General features: G+C 42.2%; 1 protein-coding gene across 1 annotated transcript in view; it reads right to left on the bottom strand.

The window, feature by feature from the left end:
- The window catches only part of gpc5a (glypican 5a), a 224,608-nt gene that overhangs the window by 81,313 nt on the left and 123,517 nt on the right, over nt 1–19,778 (bottom strand). Inside the window, exon 8 of the mRNA XM_033630652.2 lies at nt 15,159–15,318. Coding sequence (XP_033486543.2) covers nt 15,159–15,318 — 160 coding nt within the window. The remainder of the gene's footprint in view (nt 1–15,158; nt 15,319–19,778) is intronic.

The following is a 19,778-nucleotide window of genomic DNA, read 5'->3' as shown; positions in this document are numbered from 1 at the left end:
TGCGTAAATTATGACAGAAAATAGCTCTGCGCTGATACCCCCCCCCCGTAGGATGCTGTCATGGAAATAATCACTTGACATTAGATACCGGAGGAGCTCTACATGCAACAGCTACATTCAGTCATTTACCACCAGCCTGCAGGTAGAAGCTCGAATAACATCAAATACTCTCCTGCTGAGACACTATTAATTAATAAGAGTCGAGGTAAAGCAGCCTCTCCCCTTCCCCTCATTGTGCTTACTTGCTAGAAATCGATTGGTGTCTCCACTGCTGCCACTGTGTCTGACAGATGTCTTTTTGCAGAACAACGCTCATGCTGCAAGCAGTCACAGTGTCTGCAGCTGAACCACGCCAGGCCAGATAGGAGGCATAGAGCGGCCTGTTGGGGCTGGAGCATAAAAAAAATCCTTAGTTGTTTTCCACTGCAGGCGATGTTGACTGGTCACAGAAATCCATGATTTAGTTTTGGATAAAGAGAAGATGGGGATATTTTTCTTCTAGCATGTATCCAGGAACTGAAGTCTGTTCTTCTGTTGGCCGTGCTAGTGGCACAGCTACAAGGATGTTAGCTGGTTGGTCCACTACTTTGTTTCAGACTGAAAAATCTCAACAGCTGTTGGATGTGTTGCCATGAAATATACAGACATTCATGGTGCCCAGAGGATGAACCCTAATGACTTACTCATATTTGTGGTTTTGATGGAAATGTCTTGACACCTATTTGATGGATTGTCATGAACTGTGGGACCTACATTCATGTTCCCCCCACAGGACAAATTGTAATATCTTTGGTGATCCGACTTTTCCTCAAGTGCCACCAGCAGGCCAAAATTTCTCTTTCAGGGCCTGAATTTCACGGCAAATCTAGCAGTTATGATGTGGGAAATTCTCACACACATTTCCAGTGATGTTTAGTAATGTTCAACTAACGTGTCCGTGAAGATTTTCAGTCATCCAGGTCATGGAAATCATCAGTGCTATATCGTAGGCAATCACCCACCTTCAATGCAGTCTTGGGATCCCTCCCCTGACGACTTAACATCCATTTTCACCTGGACCCATCCAACCCTAACCACACACAACATGGCCAGGTGGGTCAACAACTCACATGTGACCTCGACTGTAAGGGTTCACACCCACACAGAGTTTAAAGCCCACAACTCTGCACCAGTCCATTAGAACTGAAGAAGCCTCTTGGAATGGAGGCGAAATGTCTTCAAGAAACTCAGGTAAGTCCAGTTGCCAACGATATAGCACTTATGATGTTCAGCTAATGTTTTGTCACTGGTGCAGAATTCGGCCCCTGGGCAAACTGGCCAGAACGCTGCATCAGACAGACTGACTTCTGCCCCCTGGACAACACACCTGGCGCTCTCTTTCTCCCTCTACAGCCCCCCTTAGAGGTGTTCCAGGCACGTCCCACTGGTAGGAGGCCCAGGGGCAGACCCAGAAGACGCTGGAGGGATTACATATCTCATCTGGCCAGGGAACGCCTTGGGGTCCCCCAGGAGGAGCTGGAAAGTGTTGCTGGGGAGAGGGACATCAGGGGTGCTTTGCTTGGCATGCTGCCCCTGCAAATTGGCTCCGGATTAGCAGATGAAAATGGATGGATGGGTGGATCTACAGCCCCCTCTGCTGTTGTAGCATCTCTTGGTAGGTTTCAATGATGTCAACTTGAACACATGCAAACACGGACTGTGGGCTAAAATGTAGATTTTCGCTCAGAAAAAAGCACCGGGAGCCAAACGGATGAGCGCAAACGGTAGTGCCAGTGATGTCAATATTAACAATCGTAATCCTTAGGCTCCTCTGACAGGTTACGATAACATTACTAAGGCAAAGCATCAGTCCAAAGACACATTTCAGGCTAACCTGCTCAGAACAATTGAACTGCTCAATTTATAACATGTATGGTGCTGTGCCTTTTACCAGCTGATGGTATAAAACGTCAACTCTAAATCGCTGCTCAGATGGCGTTTCTTATATGCTAGGAAAAGAGAAGAAGAGAGAACACTGAAAGAAAAACTAAGGACCAGTGATGGTAGAAATATTCGGATCTTTTGCTTAAAGGAATATGTCCGATTTTCTGCTGTGGGATTGTATGAGGTACTTATCTATAGACTGTGTATTATATACAGTAGATGTCAGTCAGCACGCCCCCAGTTTGGGAAGCAGGCTGGAGTCTGACATGGAAGCAAAGCAACAAAATGTATTTTAGCCTCCTACAAAAAAGTCCCACCTAAAAAATATGTATCAGATTAAGTGTACACTATATTGCGAGTATTTCCACTGCTTTGTCTTTCCATCAGACAGCCCGTTTCAATGGGGAAGCTGTTAACAGTTTCAGTTTCCTCTCATCAGAGCCACCAGACTCCATTGACAAAAACTTTTTTTTTTTTTTTTAGCAATTTTTAGCACACTGAACACAGGAGCTGCTGGTCTACCAAAGTCACAGTCTAAAGTCACAATAACGCAAACCAACTAACTGTTTGAGACAGCAGTGGACCAGCAACTCCTTTGTTCAGCAGAGTTAAATCACTGTTTTTCCTCAGTGGAGTCTGGCTTTGAAGAGAACAATATAATGGCTTCATTTTCCTGTTGGAAATCACTGTCTGACATTAAGGTGAAGCAGTTACAGTACTCTCAACACAGTGAACACTTAAACTGACATAGATCTTTTTAGGTGGATAAAACACATTTTGTTGCTGACCCCTTCACAGCAATAGATTGCTTAGCGTCCACGTCAGACTCCAGCCTGCTTCTCCAAACTGGGGGGGTACTGACTGTATGTAATTTACTGTCTGGATGAGTGCCTCATACAACCCCACTTAAAAAAGTGACCTATCCCTTTGAGTAGAAGAAGAAATTCAACAGTACAGAAATACTCTGTTACAAGGAAAAGTGCTGAATTCAATGAAATGATAAAAGTGTAATGGTGAACATGGTCTATATGTGGTCCATGGGCCAGAGCCCAAAATGTCATTTGTCAGTACCACTCAAGGTGGCAAAACTTAGTAATAATTTATGAAAATATCCATGTCTGCAGATGATATGTTGGTATGATACACATTCCTGAGTGGCAGCTGTGTCACAGTAACCAGCTCATGAAGTGAACCACCCCCTACAGTAAATTACATTTTAGATGCTGGTGCATATCCTGGTTTAGGCTCATGGTCAGGACATTTTTCAGTGTTTTATAATACTAGTCCATACCCACTGGTAGCTTTGTCATCTTCTCACTATGCCAATCCTCAATGCCTATGTGCAGTTTCACATAGATTGACCACGTCAGTGAGTAGAAAAACGTGGGACAGACAGAATGACTGACTGACAGAATGACACACTGACAGTTTCCGTGATTATGTACAGCATACCATACCATGACTTAGTCATACCAAAAATTAGAAAAAAAAAAATCCCAACATTGGGCCACAGGGGGAGCCACAGTGATCAGTTGCATTTTAGCCATTTTTAAACATTTTTCTGTTGTTATAGCGCCACCCAGTTGCCAATTAGAGTTAAATTTCTCCAGTCACCTTGAGGCGTCCTGTTCTACATATCTACCAAGTTTAGTAAAAATCCATATGGCGGTTAGGCCTAGATAAGAAATTAGCTCTCTAGCGCCCCCATTTTGTTTGATGGGGTCAATAATGGAGGGGTCCCCTCAGATTATGTGTGGTCATGTGCCTACAAGTTGCTACCTTTATGTGATGAGCCACGCCCTCCACAATATTCATTGCCTTATAGAAGCTCAGTTTTAGTGAGTTTTCCAACTTTTGCCAAGAGGGAACTTTAGATATTGGTCCCTAGATTATGTTCACCGAGTTTCATGCAGATCGGTCAAACTTCCTTGGAAGAGATCGATTTTAAGTGTTTTTCAAAAAATTCAAAATGGCGGAAAATCTATATAACCAGAAGTTATGGGTTCTTGAGGCAAATTTGTTCCTCGTGAGGAGAGGCATCTCTGTGCAAAGTTTCATGTCTCTACGACATACGGAGCATTAGATATGCCCATTCAAAGTCTGCAATTTCAATCGGTTGCTATAGCGCCCCCCTTTGGCCAACTGATGTAATATTGCTTCATTCGCATCCTCCCATGACCCTCTACCACTGTGCCAAATTTCACATGGATTGACCAAGTCAGTGAGGAGAAAAACGTGGAACAGACACACAGACACACAGACAGAATTTTCGTCATTATATAGTAAGATTGTGTTTGGTGTCATTTTAAATGGGACCTTCTTGGCTTTCATCCAAGCCCAACTGTGAGTCTTTCTGACAAATATTTAGGTAACTGTAGCCTTTTAAACAGTCAATGACAAATATTTTCCCGCAATTTTCGCCTAAATTATATTTTTTCTTTTAGCCCTGGAAGCATGATCATTGTTAGCATGATGATGTAAGCATTTAGCCCAAAGCACAGTTGTGTTATAGTACAGCCTCAGAGAGCTGACAGCCTGGCTGTAAAGTTGCTTGTTATGATCTCAGAACTGTGCAGTAATTAATAAGCCACCATGGTGAAAATGGCAAATGTGAATTTATTATATTCATATCTGAGCTAGGCACGCTTTTTATGTAATTAAACCAGGTGTATAATTATCTCATCAGGCTCAATCATAAAGCAGGGCTGCAGCGGAGAACTGTCTCATCCCAAACGCTTGAGACCCTACGGCTTCACCTTATTTTTCAAAATGAAGTTCTGGATATAAAAGCTAGAATTTCTCTGTTGTTATTTAGGAGTACAAATGTGTCTAATTACACCCAGATCTACAGTTGTGCAATTTAAGATGTAAAAAAGAGGTAAAGGAGGCAAAACAGAACTAACCTGCAGTGCACATGTTGAAGGAGCTGATAACTTTCACTGGAGTCGTACCTTTTATGATTTCATGTGACAAATACACTGCCTGGCCAAAAAAAAAGTCGCCACCTGGATTTAACTAAGCAAATAGGTACGAGCCTCCTATTGGATAATTACTGCATGGGCGATTATCTTTCAGCTGGCAACAAGTTATTTAACCTCAACTGGTGCAATGAGTTGCTTCTCATTTCCTAAACAACCATGTCGAAAGACACATCCCGTGGTCATGGAAAAGATGTTAGTCTGTTTGAGAAGGGTCAAATCATTGGCATGCATCAAGCAGAGAAAACATCTAAGGAGATTGCAGAAACTACTAAAATTGGGTTAAGAACTGTCCAACGCATTATTAAAAACTGGAAGGATAGTGGGGACCCATCGTCTTCGAGGAAGAAATGTGGCCGGAAAAAAATCCTCAATGATCGTGATCGGCGATCACTTAAACGTTTGGTGAGATCAAATCGAAGAAAAACAACAGTAGAACTCAGGGCTATGTTTAATAGTGAAAGTAAGAGCATTTCCACACGCACAATGCGAAGGGAACTCAAGGGATTGGGACTGAACAGCTGTGTAGCCTTAAGAAAACCACTAATCAGTGAGGCTAACCGGAAAAAAAGGCTTCAATTTGCTAGGGAGCATAAAGATTGGACTCTGGAGCAATGGAAGAAGGTCATGTGGTCTGATGAGTCCAGATTTACCCTGTTCCAGAGTGATGGGCGCATCAGGGTAAGAAGAGAGGCAGATGAAGTGATGCACCCATCATGCCTAGTGCCTACTGTACAAGCCTGTGGGGGCAGTGTTATGATCTGGGGTTGCTGCAGTTGGTCAGGTCTAGGTTCAGCAACAGTATGTGCTCAAAGAATGAGGTCAGCTGACTACCTGAATATACTGAATGACCAGGTTATTCCATCAATGGATTTTTTCTTACCTGATGGCACGGGCATATTCCAAGATGACAATGCCAGGATTCATCGGGCTCAAATTGTGAAAGACTGGTTCAGGGAGCATGAGACATCATTTTCACACATGGATTGGCCACCACAGAGTCCAGACCTTAACCCCATTGAGAATCTTTGGGATGTGCTGGAGAAGGCTTTGCGCAGCGGTCAGACTCTACCATCATCAATGCAAGATCTTGGTGAAAAATTAATGCAACACTGGATGGAAATAAATCTTGTGACATTGCAGAAGCTTATCGAAACAATGCCACAGCGAATGCGTGCCGTAATCAAAGCTAAAGGTGGTCCAACGAAATATTAGAGTGTATGACCTTTTTTTTTGGTGGTGACTTTTTTTTTGGCCAGGCAGTGTAAATTGACTGTACACAAGAGGAGTTTAACTCTTATACATCACAAAGCATACACAGCTACCATCTGGACCGATCCAGTTCCACAGACAAGGGATATATTATCACTTTTCTTAATGAGTATTCCAATTATGTCTATTATCATTGGCAATTATGATCCTGGTTATGATGCTTTACATGCACTGTAATAGGCTGCAATACACAACACTGTGATAGTACAACAGTTTTGACATTGAGGTGCTAATTTTCATTAGTGTTAAATGTTCATTTCATTAAGAAGCAATGTGTGTGTTTGTGGAGGCAATTGGCAGGTATGTAGTAACTGCAAAAACAGCGCCTGCCGTGAGAAGAAAACACAAGAAAAATTCCTGATATGTGCTGCCTCTCTGGTATGTCTGTTTGGCACCTTAGATTTTTGGGCCCCAGAGGTGACCGTCTTTGGATGAGCGGGTGGAGTTGTGGAGGAGCACGAGTGGATCTGAATGAGTGCCCGAGGACAGTCTGTGTGGTTCACTGCCCATACTACCACACTGTTTAGTAAGCCAGAAAAAGATATTGTATGTCCCAATACATACTGTGTCAAATGCAGTATGCCAAAAATACCAGGATGTTCTACCACACTTTTGCAGTATGTAAGCCAGCATGCTTTTCTGGCTATTCTGACCCACAATCCTCTGCGCAGCTGAAGATACATCACATAGACTGAGCTTCAAACAGATGACAGCTTGACATAGAGGCATAGACAGATGACTGCAATCAAGTGACTGATGACCAGCTGTATGGTAATAATAGGAATATTAATTGTTTAAGTAATAATAATAGCAATACATTGGATTTATATAGCACTTTTCTGGATACTCAAAGATGCTTTACAGAGAACAAGAACAGCAAGACAAAACAAAAGAAAAAAACAAAAATGAAATGATCCATAAGCATGAACATCTCAAACAGCCCAATCAACTGATGGGTCAGCTGATAGATCACATGATTCCTTTCTATGCAACCAATTAGTGAATCTCATTCAGGGCGCCCTATTTAAACTGCTCTGGCCTGCCTACTGTTGCTGCTTCCTCTGCAAGCCGCTTTGCAACCCGCCTCCACCCCAGCGCCTCCTTTTCAGGCTGTATCTGACTTATCAATGTCATTTCTGTTTGTCATTGATGCTGCTCTGTTCTGTTCCTGGGGGGTCTCTGCTGCTGCTCTTACTGCCTTAGGGGTTTCCATGTAGGCGCATGGAAGGGCAGGGAGGTTTGCTCTCTCTGCCTTATGCTTTCCACGTAGGCACGTGGAAGAGGCTTTCTGCATAGGCCCAAGAAAAGGCAGAGGGGCCCCAGAACAGAGCCATGCCACCAAATATAATACTGCAAATGGAAATAAAGTTATCTTTGACTAAAGCAGTTCTGACTGAAATCCATATCAGTGCATCCCTAGTAAACATGCTCATTTCTGCTGTAAAGTTGGGAATTTTAACATGTGGGTCTATTGGGATTGATTTCCTTTGGAGCCAGCCTCAGGTGGCCATTTGAGGAACTGCAGCTTTTGAATGTTTCTGCTAGCACCTGATGAGCTGTAAGCAGTCAGCGCCTCCATTTTGAGCAGGGTAAAATAAAACACTTTCTGTTTTCACTGTGCTTTGAATAATTCTCTGGATTTACACAAAAAACAATGAGCCTAACTGTGTTTTCACAAAGACAGCGACTCAGTCAGGTAGCTCAGCAATCTGGAGTGCAATGCAGTAAACACTCCCACGCCGCAACCACTAAACATACAAAAATCCTTGAAACATTTCTGCTCTGCTCACATCGTTGCTTCCTGTCACATACATAGCATTCTCTCACAACAGTGATTCTGCCTAATGAGGATAATCCCTTAAATCAGGCTCGTATTGTCAGTATTGAGCTTATCCCATTTTATTTTCCTATCATCCTGATCTATCGTCAGCATGTTCTGCCGATAAACATCAAAGACACAAAGGAGAGGATTATGGATAATTGTGGAGAAAGAAATCAAATTAAATTATACGTGGTGTTTAAGTATCTGGCACTGAGGCGGCAGGATCACTGTACTCAATTTACTTCGATAGACTGACACGCTCATCAAAAAAAATGGCAGCTGGAAATGCATCACGCAGTCTTGTAACTTCAATATAGCGTAAGATATAAAAGACTCTCGGACTTAATAAACACAGCAACACAGATCCAAACCCAAACTGCATCATTCTGCGACACACTTACTCTACCTGTGATTTCATTCATTTGTAAGTTGTGACTGACAGTTATATAAAATTCTGTTGATCAAGTGCTTTGTGAGACGTTATTAGCACTTTGGTTTTCATCTCACCTTCATGGATTTTTTTCCATCCCTGGTTTTATGGTTGTATTTGTTTCTGATTCTGTAGCTGTATTTAATATTGTATTTCTGTCTCTTCTGCTTTCTGTTTTGAAGTTTTGCACACAGACTGAAATAAAAACTAACAACGTTCATTAATAGTGTAACACCACCTTTGTGATTTAGCCTCACGGTAGCCAATTTATCAACTGTGGTGAGATACAGCAACTTTTCAGAGCTCTCAACTGTGTTTCGAGCAACAAATAAAACAAAATTAATAACATTTTCCATCCATGGAGAACAATGTCAGTGTGTTTGGCGACGGCTCAGTACAGCTGATGCAGATTTGCACGACTTGCTTGTCTGATCTAAAAGAGTGTGATGATCACAGAGCATCTCAGACACAGCAACCCACTCTCCCTGCACTATGAGCTGTGTGCTGTAGAAAATCAATTTATGTGCTATTTAGCATATGAAGTCATGAGGCAACTTACACTGACTTCAATCAATGCTTGTTTGAAAGAGAGAAACCCCTTTGAAGCTTCGTCTTCCCTTAAGAATTATTAACAATTTTGTTGTGTTATCTTGATTAATGCAACCAAACGCTCAAATATTTTTAAGAAAACTTACAATTTTACAAAATGATGAATTATTAAAGAACTTGTGATGTGGATTGTTGTTCTTTCTGCATGATGTGACCTAAATATTTAACAGTAAGCAGACCTTTCTATTTCATACTGAATCAAAGACCCAAAGTGACGACATTTACATTCATGAACTACTGATTTTTGTCCATCTTCCAAAAAGGACAATATTCCTACTAAACTGTTTACATGGCTAATGAAAATGAATATTCCACTAATATTCCCATTAACATGCAGCCATGTATGCTCTGATTAACGTGCCCTAACATGTCGGTTATCATGTCAAAATATAGAATAGTGGAATGGCTGGAGTCATTTTACTTTTTTTCATCCAAATAAGATTTTTTCAAAGTTTCCTACCATGGCACTTCATACAGTTGTCATGAAGTTGTCACAGAGATCAAAACCAAACCACCTCTAGTGGCACAGTGGTGCAGTGGTTAGCATTATCGCCTAACAGCACTTCTGCTTGCAGGTTCCACATGGAGTTTGCATGTTCTTCCCGTGTCAGCATGAGTTTTCTGCACGTACTCCGGCTTCCTCCCACAGTCCCAAGACATGCAGGTTAGGTTAACTGGTGACTCCAAATTGGCCGTAGGTGTGAATGTGAGCATGAATGGTTGTCTGTCTCTATGTGTCAGCCCTGTGATAGTCTGGCGACCTGTCCAGGGTGTACCCTACCTCTCGCCCAATGTCAGCTGGGATAGGCTGCAGCTTCCCACTACCCCTAACAGGATAAGCGGTTACATTAAATAAATGTAAATGAATGAATGAATGACCAAAACCTTTTTTTTTGTAGGAGGCTGTAAACATCTTTATTTCTGCTGTAAAATCAGGCATTGTAACTCAGGGGTCTGTGGGGATTGACTCACTTCTGGAGCCACCCTCAAGTGGCCATTCAAAGAACTGCAGTGTTTGGCACTTCAGTTTCGGCCTCATTTCTCAGCTCTGGAGGTTGCCATTCGGTAGCGCCCACCCTTTGGTTCCCCCCTTGTTAAGACACTTAGCTCTGTCAGCACTGCTACCATTGTTGAGCACTGTTTATAAAGTTAGCACCATAAGCTGCTAGCTGTGGGCTCAGCCACCTCCATGTTGAGAACCATGTGCAGACAACTCATACACTCTGACTCTGCATAAAGTCCCTTTAAGGCTTGGTTTGGTTAAGGCACAACCATGACTTGTTTAGGTTTAGGAAACATCGTGGTTTGGGTTAAATAGACTACTTCATTAAGGTTAGGGGTCTTCGTTGTCATGGTTACAATAAAAATGACTTAGTTAAGGTTATGGAAAGGTCATATTCATTTTTATATCTTGTAAGAAAAATGTTGACTATCAGTTGGAAACTTGCACCACCCGCGGTCTCCCCTGTTATGTGTTTTGTTGACCCATCCACTCGCCACACCCTTCTCCCATCAAGGAGTATATTGCTCTATAATCACATCACCTTACTTCCCCCTTTACTTCACTTACAATTGTCACAATGATTACTTCAGGCAGTAGAGGGCTCTGTCACTTAAACACAAACATGTACTGACACTGTCATTCTTTCTGGGAGAACAGTCTCATGCATTAGAGTGTTGAGTTGCAGATGAAGGCAAAGCATACACCCCAGCATACACCTGAGCATTTCAGTCAGGTTTTGCTTGAACAGAACTAGTTCATAAGAAATGCTGTCCAAACACCATTGGAAATCCTAAACGCCACACTCAAAGGTAAAATGAAAAGGCAGCTGTCACTGAGAGAGGGCAACACAGAATTATTCAAACATGGGCATAATGGTGCACATTTTCTGACTGTCCTTCCTGGAACGCATTCAATGCGTTGCTCTCAGTTGTTCACACGCAGAGTGCCACAAATACTTGCGTGACAAACAAGACCTAGCGGGAGAAAGTTCAAACCCAGCTGACTTTCTCACCTGCACACAGTTGGCCAGTCAAGGTGTGAACTGGATGTGAATGTTGTGAAAGTTGCAGAAATGGTCAAACACAGTCTTCCCAATACAACGTCAACAAGCATGAAGCAAACTGGCAGCTTATGTTCACCCGAGGGGGAAGTTATCATCACTCCTACTTCCAGCCGTGCTGAGCTTAGTGCTTCCTTGTGGGGCATGACAAGGTCAGAAGCCAAACATCAGTGCTGTACATGTCCAAAATTCACATAATAATCCATTCCATGTAAGTTGGCTGACTGAACTAGGATTACTATTTGTCTATCACAGAACTGAATTAAAGGCCCAGACACACCGAAATGACTTCAGAGAACTAATGGCAACAAAGGCTGGCTGTTGCCTGTGTCTTGACCAAAAAGCTGTACTTGAACACACCACAAAGACATGTACTTGTATATTCTGTGCCTGCAGGAGCAGAAATAACTCTCAATACCAGCACACAGCGGTAGTCTGTATTCATCATTAAAAAAGGGAAACAAGAAGGCTGACAGGACGGACTCAAGACGCTAGTTAGCCAGTTAGCACATTATCAACACAACCCAATGTTGAAGAAACAATGGATATTTACCATCTACGTCCCAGTCCTCACCTATGGTCATGAGCTCTGGGTAGTGACCGAAAGAATGAGATCGCGGATACCAGTGGTCAAAATGAGTTTCCTCCGTGGGGTTGCTGGGCTCAGCCTTAGAGTTAGGGTGAGGAGCTTGGACATCTGGGGGGAGCTCGGAGTAGAGCCGCTGCTCCTTCACGTCGAAAGGGGTCAGTTGAGGTGGTTCGGGCATCTGATCAGGATGCCTCCTGGCTGCCTCCCATTGGAGGTGTTACGGGCACGTCCCGCTGGTAGGAGGCCCCGGGGCAGATCCAGAACACACTGGGGGGATTACATATCTGATCTGGCCTTGGAACACCGTGGGGTCCCCCAGGAGGAGCTGGGAAACTTTGCTGGAGAGAGGGACTTCTGCGGTGCTTTGCTTGGCCTGCTGCCCCCCCAGCCTGGCTCCAGATAAGCGGATGAAAATGGATGGATGGATACCAAACAATAACATAATTATGCCCCATTTCTGCTGAAGAGCTCAACGGCTGACAAAATAATCTTTCCTGATATAGGAAGTTTGTTTCGATCTCACACCCTCTTGACTTAAGTTATTTGTTTGCTTTGCTCACTTCCGTTTCTCTTCATGTTCACAGAGCCAAACTGACAATATGCATGATTTCATGCTGAATTGGTTGACTAGAGCCAACAGTGTGGGACACACTGTAAAAAACTAGGGTGACAGATGTTCACCAATGACCCCACAACGACTCACAGCTGACTGGCGGCTTGGTGTGTCAGGGCTCTAAAGGTCTTTGCACATTGAGTCGGTTGTTTTCTTCTGAAATTGTTGCACATCTAAAAATAAATATGACTTCACGTTGTGTCAATCACATTTGCACACTGAGTCAGAAACCTTCGTACATCATTAAAGTTTCTGGAACAAGTTAATTTTTTGCATCGGTTAGAGGCCTTTAGAGACATTTGACTGAGAATCAAGTGAGGAAAATGCGTCAGCGGGACACAGCGGAACGGGGTGCACAGAATCATTTCATGACTCACATAGCTTACTTTCAGCAGGTCAAATGGTGATATTCAGGTGGATGATGATGTAGAGGAGGAGGATGTGGACCACACACAGAATGTGGAGACAGAGAAGGAGGACAGTTCCGCCCTTTCATGCAGCAAGACAGGGAGAGAGTGGTGACAGCCAGATAAGTAACTCCAGTGGAGAGAGGCAAAGGTGGAAATGTGTCTTTTCATTTTGTCACATATTGCGAATTTTTGCAACAAATAGAATGATGAAACATAAAACATTAGAATCAGTGTGGGAAGTTTGTGTGTAATGATTTTTTGTGGATGACGGATTAAGAAACACATCGGACACAGTGTGCAAAGGCCTTAAATCTGTAACAGATATCTGTGCGAACTTCAGCTCTTCTCAACCACAGATGGCTCGTAAAATTCTGTCTGCTGATGACATTAGCAGGCCAGGTCTTGTGTGAAGGCAAACAGCCTCAAAGGATGAGTGAAATGAAGATTCAACACGTGATTATGAATTTTTTGTCATAGACCAGTAAGTGTCCAACAATGTTCCATGTCTATATTGGTCCCAAACCATGGGGATGGAAGATGATTCAGTGGACAGTGGGTTGCTTGTTTATCTGTGACCTTTACTCACTCCTACAGGTTGAAGAGGTGTTATGGAGCAAACCTCCTGGAATAAACTTTCTATTTGAGTTTTGCCTGCTGATAAACACAAAAACACAAGGTGCAAGGGTGTAGGTTTCGTTTAACATCAGAGGGGGGGCACATGTGAGGGGTCTGGTGGTCCTCCACTAGAGGATTTTAAGCATCGAACACTAGCTGAACTTCTATGCACCAATTTGTGCCTTTTCTGCATCAATTTATGGTGTAAATATCTTAAATTTCATCAAAGTAAAAGTCCTCTGCTACTTTGTGCTTTTACGTGTGGGGACAAATGCTCTAAATATTGAAGGGGATATGTCTCTTGCGTCCCCCAAAATCTACACCTACAATTAGGTGGACTGATTTTATTTGTTTTCTAAAGGTACAGCCCAATTAAGACTGGAGTCCAAGAGCAGTGCTTTCCTTCAGTATGATTTGAGGGCATATTTTTATCCCTGTTCATAAAATATAATGGATATGTACTTACATTAAGTATTTGCTGTACTTTCAAGCTGCTTTATATTGTGTAAGACTCTTTCAGTGAGAGGGAGAGCAATAAAACATGTTTTTAGTGCTGCTGTATCCTTGGCTTGTACATTTTACTAATTCATTTAATTCAACTACAACAATAACACTCGGAGGAAAAATACCGACTACCCAACAGCCACTAAAAAAGAAATCAAACCATTTTGTAGCAATAAACTAGGGACTGACCAGAGGTCTGCTTCAGGTGGGGAAGCCTCTCTGTGTTTGTGTGAGGGTCGGGAAGCAGTGGACAGATGCTTGACAGAGGTCATGACAGACAGTGGGTCATAAATATGGGAGACAGGCTGATCTGGCCCATGACAAGGAAAGGGCGGCTCTACTGTAATGGGTGATAAATGTCAGAGCCTCCCCACAGCCTCAGATGAACGATTGTTAAGCAGCTTCCCTGAGCCTGAGCTGCTGAAGCCTCGAGACAGACTGACAAGCAGTAAAGGAAACATTTACACGGATAGAACGGCTTGTTTGGATGACCCCCCCCCCTTCCTCACTGTCGCCATAGGCAAAATGAAAGAGGTGATTAATCAGGTTGTTAGCATGTTTGATGGAAAGGAGAGGAGAGGAGAGGAGAGGAGAGGAGAGGAGAGGAGAGGAGAGGAGAGGGGGAATCCATGTGCTGAGAAGAGAGTGTGACAGGTAGCAAAATGAGGAGGAGAGCTGCGCCACTGTGATTCATCAGGGGTTACCGATCCTCTGAGGAGCAATAATTTTTAAAGTAACGGGCCTTGATTGCAATAATGTCCCCATAGCAACTATTATCTTTAATGACTATTATTATGGCTGTCATAAAATGGAGACTGGAGCAAGTCTTATTAAAATATAGGATTATGCAACTGCACTTTTGAATGCCTTTGCTGATCGAAAACTCAATTTAGTTTTTAAATTCAACTTTAAAAAGGCAGAAGAGTAAAAGGCATAATTTAATGCATCTATGGAAAAGCATAAGAACATACATATGTATTACTTGTTAGGTTTTATTTATGCATCTTTCTCATATTATGTCTAATTTATTGTAAGTCTGTGTTACATGTTTTAATTATATTTTGTAATGTTTAGTTTAATTTATTGATTTTTTTGTCAAGGACAGCAAATACAAAATCTTAATAGAGATATCCAATAAAAACTTAATGCAAACATGCATACAAATTCAAATTACACCCAGTCCTACAGGATATAAATTTGAATATATTCCCACTCAAATGTCTCCATTTAATTCTACCTCCTTATGGCAAAATATAACAGCTGGGTAACAATTTCTGTACATAGTTAACAGGTCAATTTTTCAATAAAATCATGAAAGAATGAGACTTACATTTGGTGACTCTGACTTTCCTCTGAACCTCACCACCACCTGAACCCCCACAGCCGTCCTCATCGTCGCAGTCGCCGCTGTAACGTCCTTCTAAATCTCCACTTCCTGTTTCAATCTGGTCCAGTGATCCCAGTTTAGGAATGGACTTCCCCTGCAACAACTGGTTGTAAAAAAAAAAAAAAAGAAAGAAAAGAAAAGGAGACATTTTTAGATAAGAGAAACCACATTCATTATTATTAAAAGTAAACTAGCTTAAAGTAGTAACTCTGAGTTTATGTGCCCACGCTTTAAAAGTTGCTGCATCTCCCACTGCGAGAAGCATTACATTATATGTATATAATATTCATATTCAATATTCAATGCAGGATAAAGTGAACAAGGTCCTCTCATGGCAAGGACAATGCAGAATATGCATTCAGAAAATGATGAGAAAAACGGGGAGAAAATGCAAAAGAGCTGCTGATTATGCCGCTAATCAGCCACAGTGCTCTAAGTCATAAAAACTATGAATATACTGCATGACTGCAAAAAGCATATATTTATTCAAAGAAAATACTGCCAAGATTTTTTTGAACGTGATTTCTGAGAAATGCTTTTTATATCAAAACTAAATAAATGCTTAATTCTCTTTAAAAACTATAATAAGCCTAAAAAATATATTCTTGTGAATGGTTGATTAATTTTTATCAAACTGACTGACTATTATCGCCACCACCTACATATATTGAATGAATCTGTAGCTGACTATGTGACGCTCACCCCTCTCGGCCGCAGCGGTCTGCAGGGCCACTGAACTTTCTGCTGTATTGCTGTGCAGCAGAATCTCAATCAAAGACTTTGTGAACTCGATACCAGGGGAAATGCATACGCTAATTGGCTCATTTAAATTCATGGTGCGTCATTGGAAACAAGAGAGAATGCTTTGTGTTGATCAGAAAGGTAGTGTCTATGCTAATTAGTTACTGTTGTGGTTCAGTGCAGGGAAGCAAAAGTGTTGGCATTGCTGCCATGACTGAGCTGGGACATATCTGTGCTGGTAATTACCCTGTCTGGAGTCTCAGCTCCTCAATGTTGACAAGTTAGACGATGGAGAATGTAGAGAATTCGGGCAATCTAAGCGCTCCTTCCATGTGTGTAATTGACATGATTTTCTTTCCATTTATGTCTAACAAAACTTTTAATACATTATGTAGAATAATGAGTTTCTGCGGGGCCTGAGATTAGCCTGGTCTGGGAGTCTGACTGAGTTTGAACTCTGTGCTTCACAGTCCAGGAGGTAGAGCACTGCCCGAGGGCTCAATATGTGGAGTTCAAAGGCTGATGACTCTGAGTCCCATTACCAAAGGAAACAGCATCTTGCAATAATTAGTCTGCAGATGTAAGACAATATGCTACCTGGGCTTTAAGATCTAATTATTGATATTTTGCAGTGAAGTGAAAGGTTAAGATGCATGTGTAAATGAGCCTGTTTTTACATGTATGAGTTGGTAAGAGGAGAACGTGATGTTTTCTTTTCCACATAAATAAACTAACTCAAGTACAAGACCTTAGGTCAAGTCTAAACTTTATCAACTTTATTCTTCAGAAACTTTGATGCATGGGGAGAATCAAGGGAGAGTTGACTTGACCTCGGTTCTACTGATTTGAAACTTTGACAATCTGAAACATTTTTTGAGTTTCTGATGTTACCAGAAGGATGTTTTCTGTTCCCACTTAACCCCAACACATTAGTATGTCACGTACATACCTTCTAATAACAGAAACCAGACTTAAAGGACAAAGCAAATGCTATATTTGTCTTATTGTCAATAAAAAAAGACATAAAAAGACCAACAAGCATTGCCTGTGCAAACCAAAACCTTATCAGTCTTTTTTCTTTGTGCAGTAGAGCTCCATCCATGGGAACACTTACATCACACATTAGATCTTTATTGATGAATAATTCAAGTTGAATATCTTTACTGATGTATATTGTATAATTTGTTGAGAACAAAACGATGTAACAACAGTCACTGGAAGTAAAATGATCAACCCACTGAGGGCTGGATTCAAAATCACAGTGTCTGGGCATGCTCCTGATGAGCCGGCAGATGGTATCCTGGGGGATCTCCTCCCAGACCTAGATCAAAGCATCAGTGAGCTCCTGGACAGTCTGTGGCGGTACTTAGCAGCAGCGGGTGCACAGATACATAATGTCCCAAAGGTGCACAATTTATTTTAGGTCAGAGGAATGAGAGGACCAGTCAATGGCATCAGTGCCTTCATCATCCAGGAACTGACTACACACTCTGGCCACATGAGGCTGGGCATTGTCCTGCACCAAGAGGAACCCAAGGCCCAATGCACCAGCATTAGATCTGACAATCACTCTGAGGATTTCATCCCGGTACCTAACAGCTGTCAGAGTACTGTTAGCAATGACACGGAGGTCTGTGCGACCCTCCGAGGATATACCTCCCCAGACCATCACTGACCCACTGCCAAACCGCTCATGCTGGATGATGTTACAGGCAGCGTAACATTCACCACAGTGTCTCCAGACTCTTTCAAGCCTGTCACATGTGCTCAGTGTGAACATGCTCTCAACTGTGAAGAGAACGGGGTGCCAATGTTGGATCTACCAATTCTGGTGTTCTCTGGTAAATGCCAATCAAGCTGGTCCCACTAGAGGACGTCCGGCTCTCATGGAGTCTGTTTTTGACAGTTTGGTCAGACACATGCACACCAGTAGCCTGCTGGAGGTCATTTTGTAGAGCTCTGGCAGTGCTCCTCCTGTTCCTCCTCGCACAAAGGAGCTGGGTTGATGCCCTTCTGCGGGCCAGTCCAGCTCTAACAGCCGATCTCCTTCTATCTCCTTTACACTCTTAAGATTGTGCTGGGAGACACAGCAAACCTTCTTGCTGCCGCACGTATGGATGTGCCATCCTGGGGGAGCTGGGCTACCTGTGCAACCTGATTGTGCTGTAGTGACAAGGACACTAGCAGAACACAAAACTAGAGAAGAATCAGTCAGGAAGGATGAGGAGGGAGCAACTGTCTGTGGCCACCACATGTCAAACCATTTCCTTTTTAGGGGTTGTCTTGCTTTTGCCTCTCCATTGCACCTGTTGTCACTTTCATTTGCACCAAAGCAGGTGAAATTGGTTCACAATCACTTGTGCTTCCTAAATGAACAGATTGATATCTCTGAAGTTTAACTGACTTGGTGTTATACTGTGACTATTAAGTGTTGCCTTCATTTTTTTGAGCAGTATAGCAACTTACCCACTTCTTTTTGAATGACATTTGCTAAAGACTACATTTTTATTTAACATTGTTTTAAATGTGGATGTATATATTCATCTTCTATAACTATCTGGCTTAAGGCTTATTGCCACACACAGGGTAGGGCACTGGGAAAGTATCGAGAAACTGACTAACATATTGTTGGTTTTGGTCCTTTCATTGGATTTGTTGACAACAACAAAATTATATGTTGCCAGCCTTGTCCTTCAACATTGTTAGATGAACACTACCCATTAGACAAGCAGCACACAAAAAAGATGTTGACACATAAAAGGAGATGAGAGAGCAATAATTTAACATCATCTTCGTGAATCTGTAGAACGTGCTTTGACGTCCATGACGCACAAGTCTTAGAAGGAAACCTGAGCATGTGCTTTTGGTTTGTGTGGTCACTGGAAGATGATCAGGTTTGTGTTAAACTGCAGTAATTTCTTCACCAAGCCCTGTTGGCTGATGATATTTTTCACAGCAAACTGATTATTGCCGAAGCTGAAGAAACATTCGTCAGGATTGAAAGAGTCACGTCAATCAGCGGGCTACTCGATTCTTTTACTCTTCAGGGCCCGAGGGACTAACAGCTCTGTGTTTGATTGTATTGAACAGCTCTACTGCCTTTCTGACACACAATGAAGCGAGCCTGAATGGCCTGACTGTGTTATTAGCCTCACTTCTGTGAATGACGTGGGGCTTTGTCTAACGCCGGCTGCGAGACAGGTGCTGATTTTGTTCAATGCATCTCCAGATGAGAAACTGCTCTGAGTAGGCACCCTCGGGCAAGCCTCTGGCTGCTACTGCAGTGTGTGGAGAGTTAATGACCACCAAATACCAATTATTCTTTTCACAAACAAAACTGCACAAACAATACTGTTCTCCTGGAATTCATTTTATGAACATATTCACCATTAATAGTCCATTTTCTTTTAAATTTGCTGCACCAATTAAGAGCTTACACTACAAGAGATAACAATGAATACATCTTCTCTGCAGGACACAAGCTTACCGTTAACTAGATGTCAGATGAGATCTATACAGGTGTGGGTGGGGCGAGAGACAACACAAGATTTTTGAGATTATGTTATGAGCTGTCTATCCAGTTATACTCTATACACTACACTCCTTAAATAGTTGAACTAAGAAGAGAACCAGACCTTTATATTTCACACAGACTTATTAGAGGCAGGTCTTTATGTCTGATGTAATCTGCTTTATTAGTATATATATTTTAGTTCCCATTTGCTGTAGCTGCTCTTTACTATTAATGTTTAAGCATTAGAAAGACTAAACTAGGAACTTACTGTAGCAATCAAACTCTTATTCCCTTCAGTGGCTCATCTG

This window comes from Epinephelus lanceolatus, chromosome 2 (genome assembly GCF_041903045.1).
Source record: "Epinephelus lanceolatus isolate andai-2023 chromosome 2, ASM4190304v1, whole genome shotgun sequence".
In the NCBI taxonomy this organism is placed as follows: domain Eukaryota; kingdom Metazoa; phylum Chordata; class Actinopteri; order Perciformes; family Serranidae; genus Epinephelus; species Epinephelus lanceolatus.
Note: the sequence above shows the minus strand (reverse complement) of the source record. Positions and strands in the feature narration are given on the sequence as shown.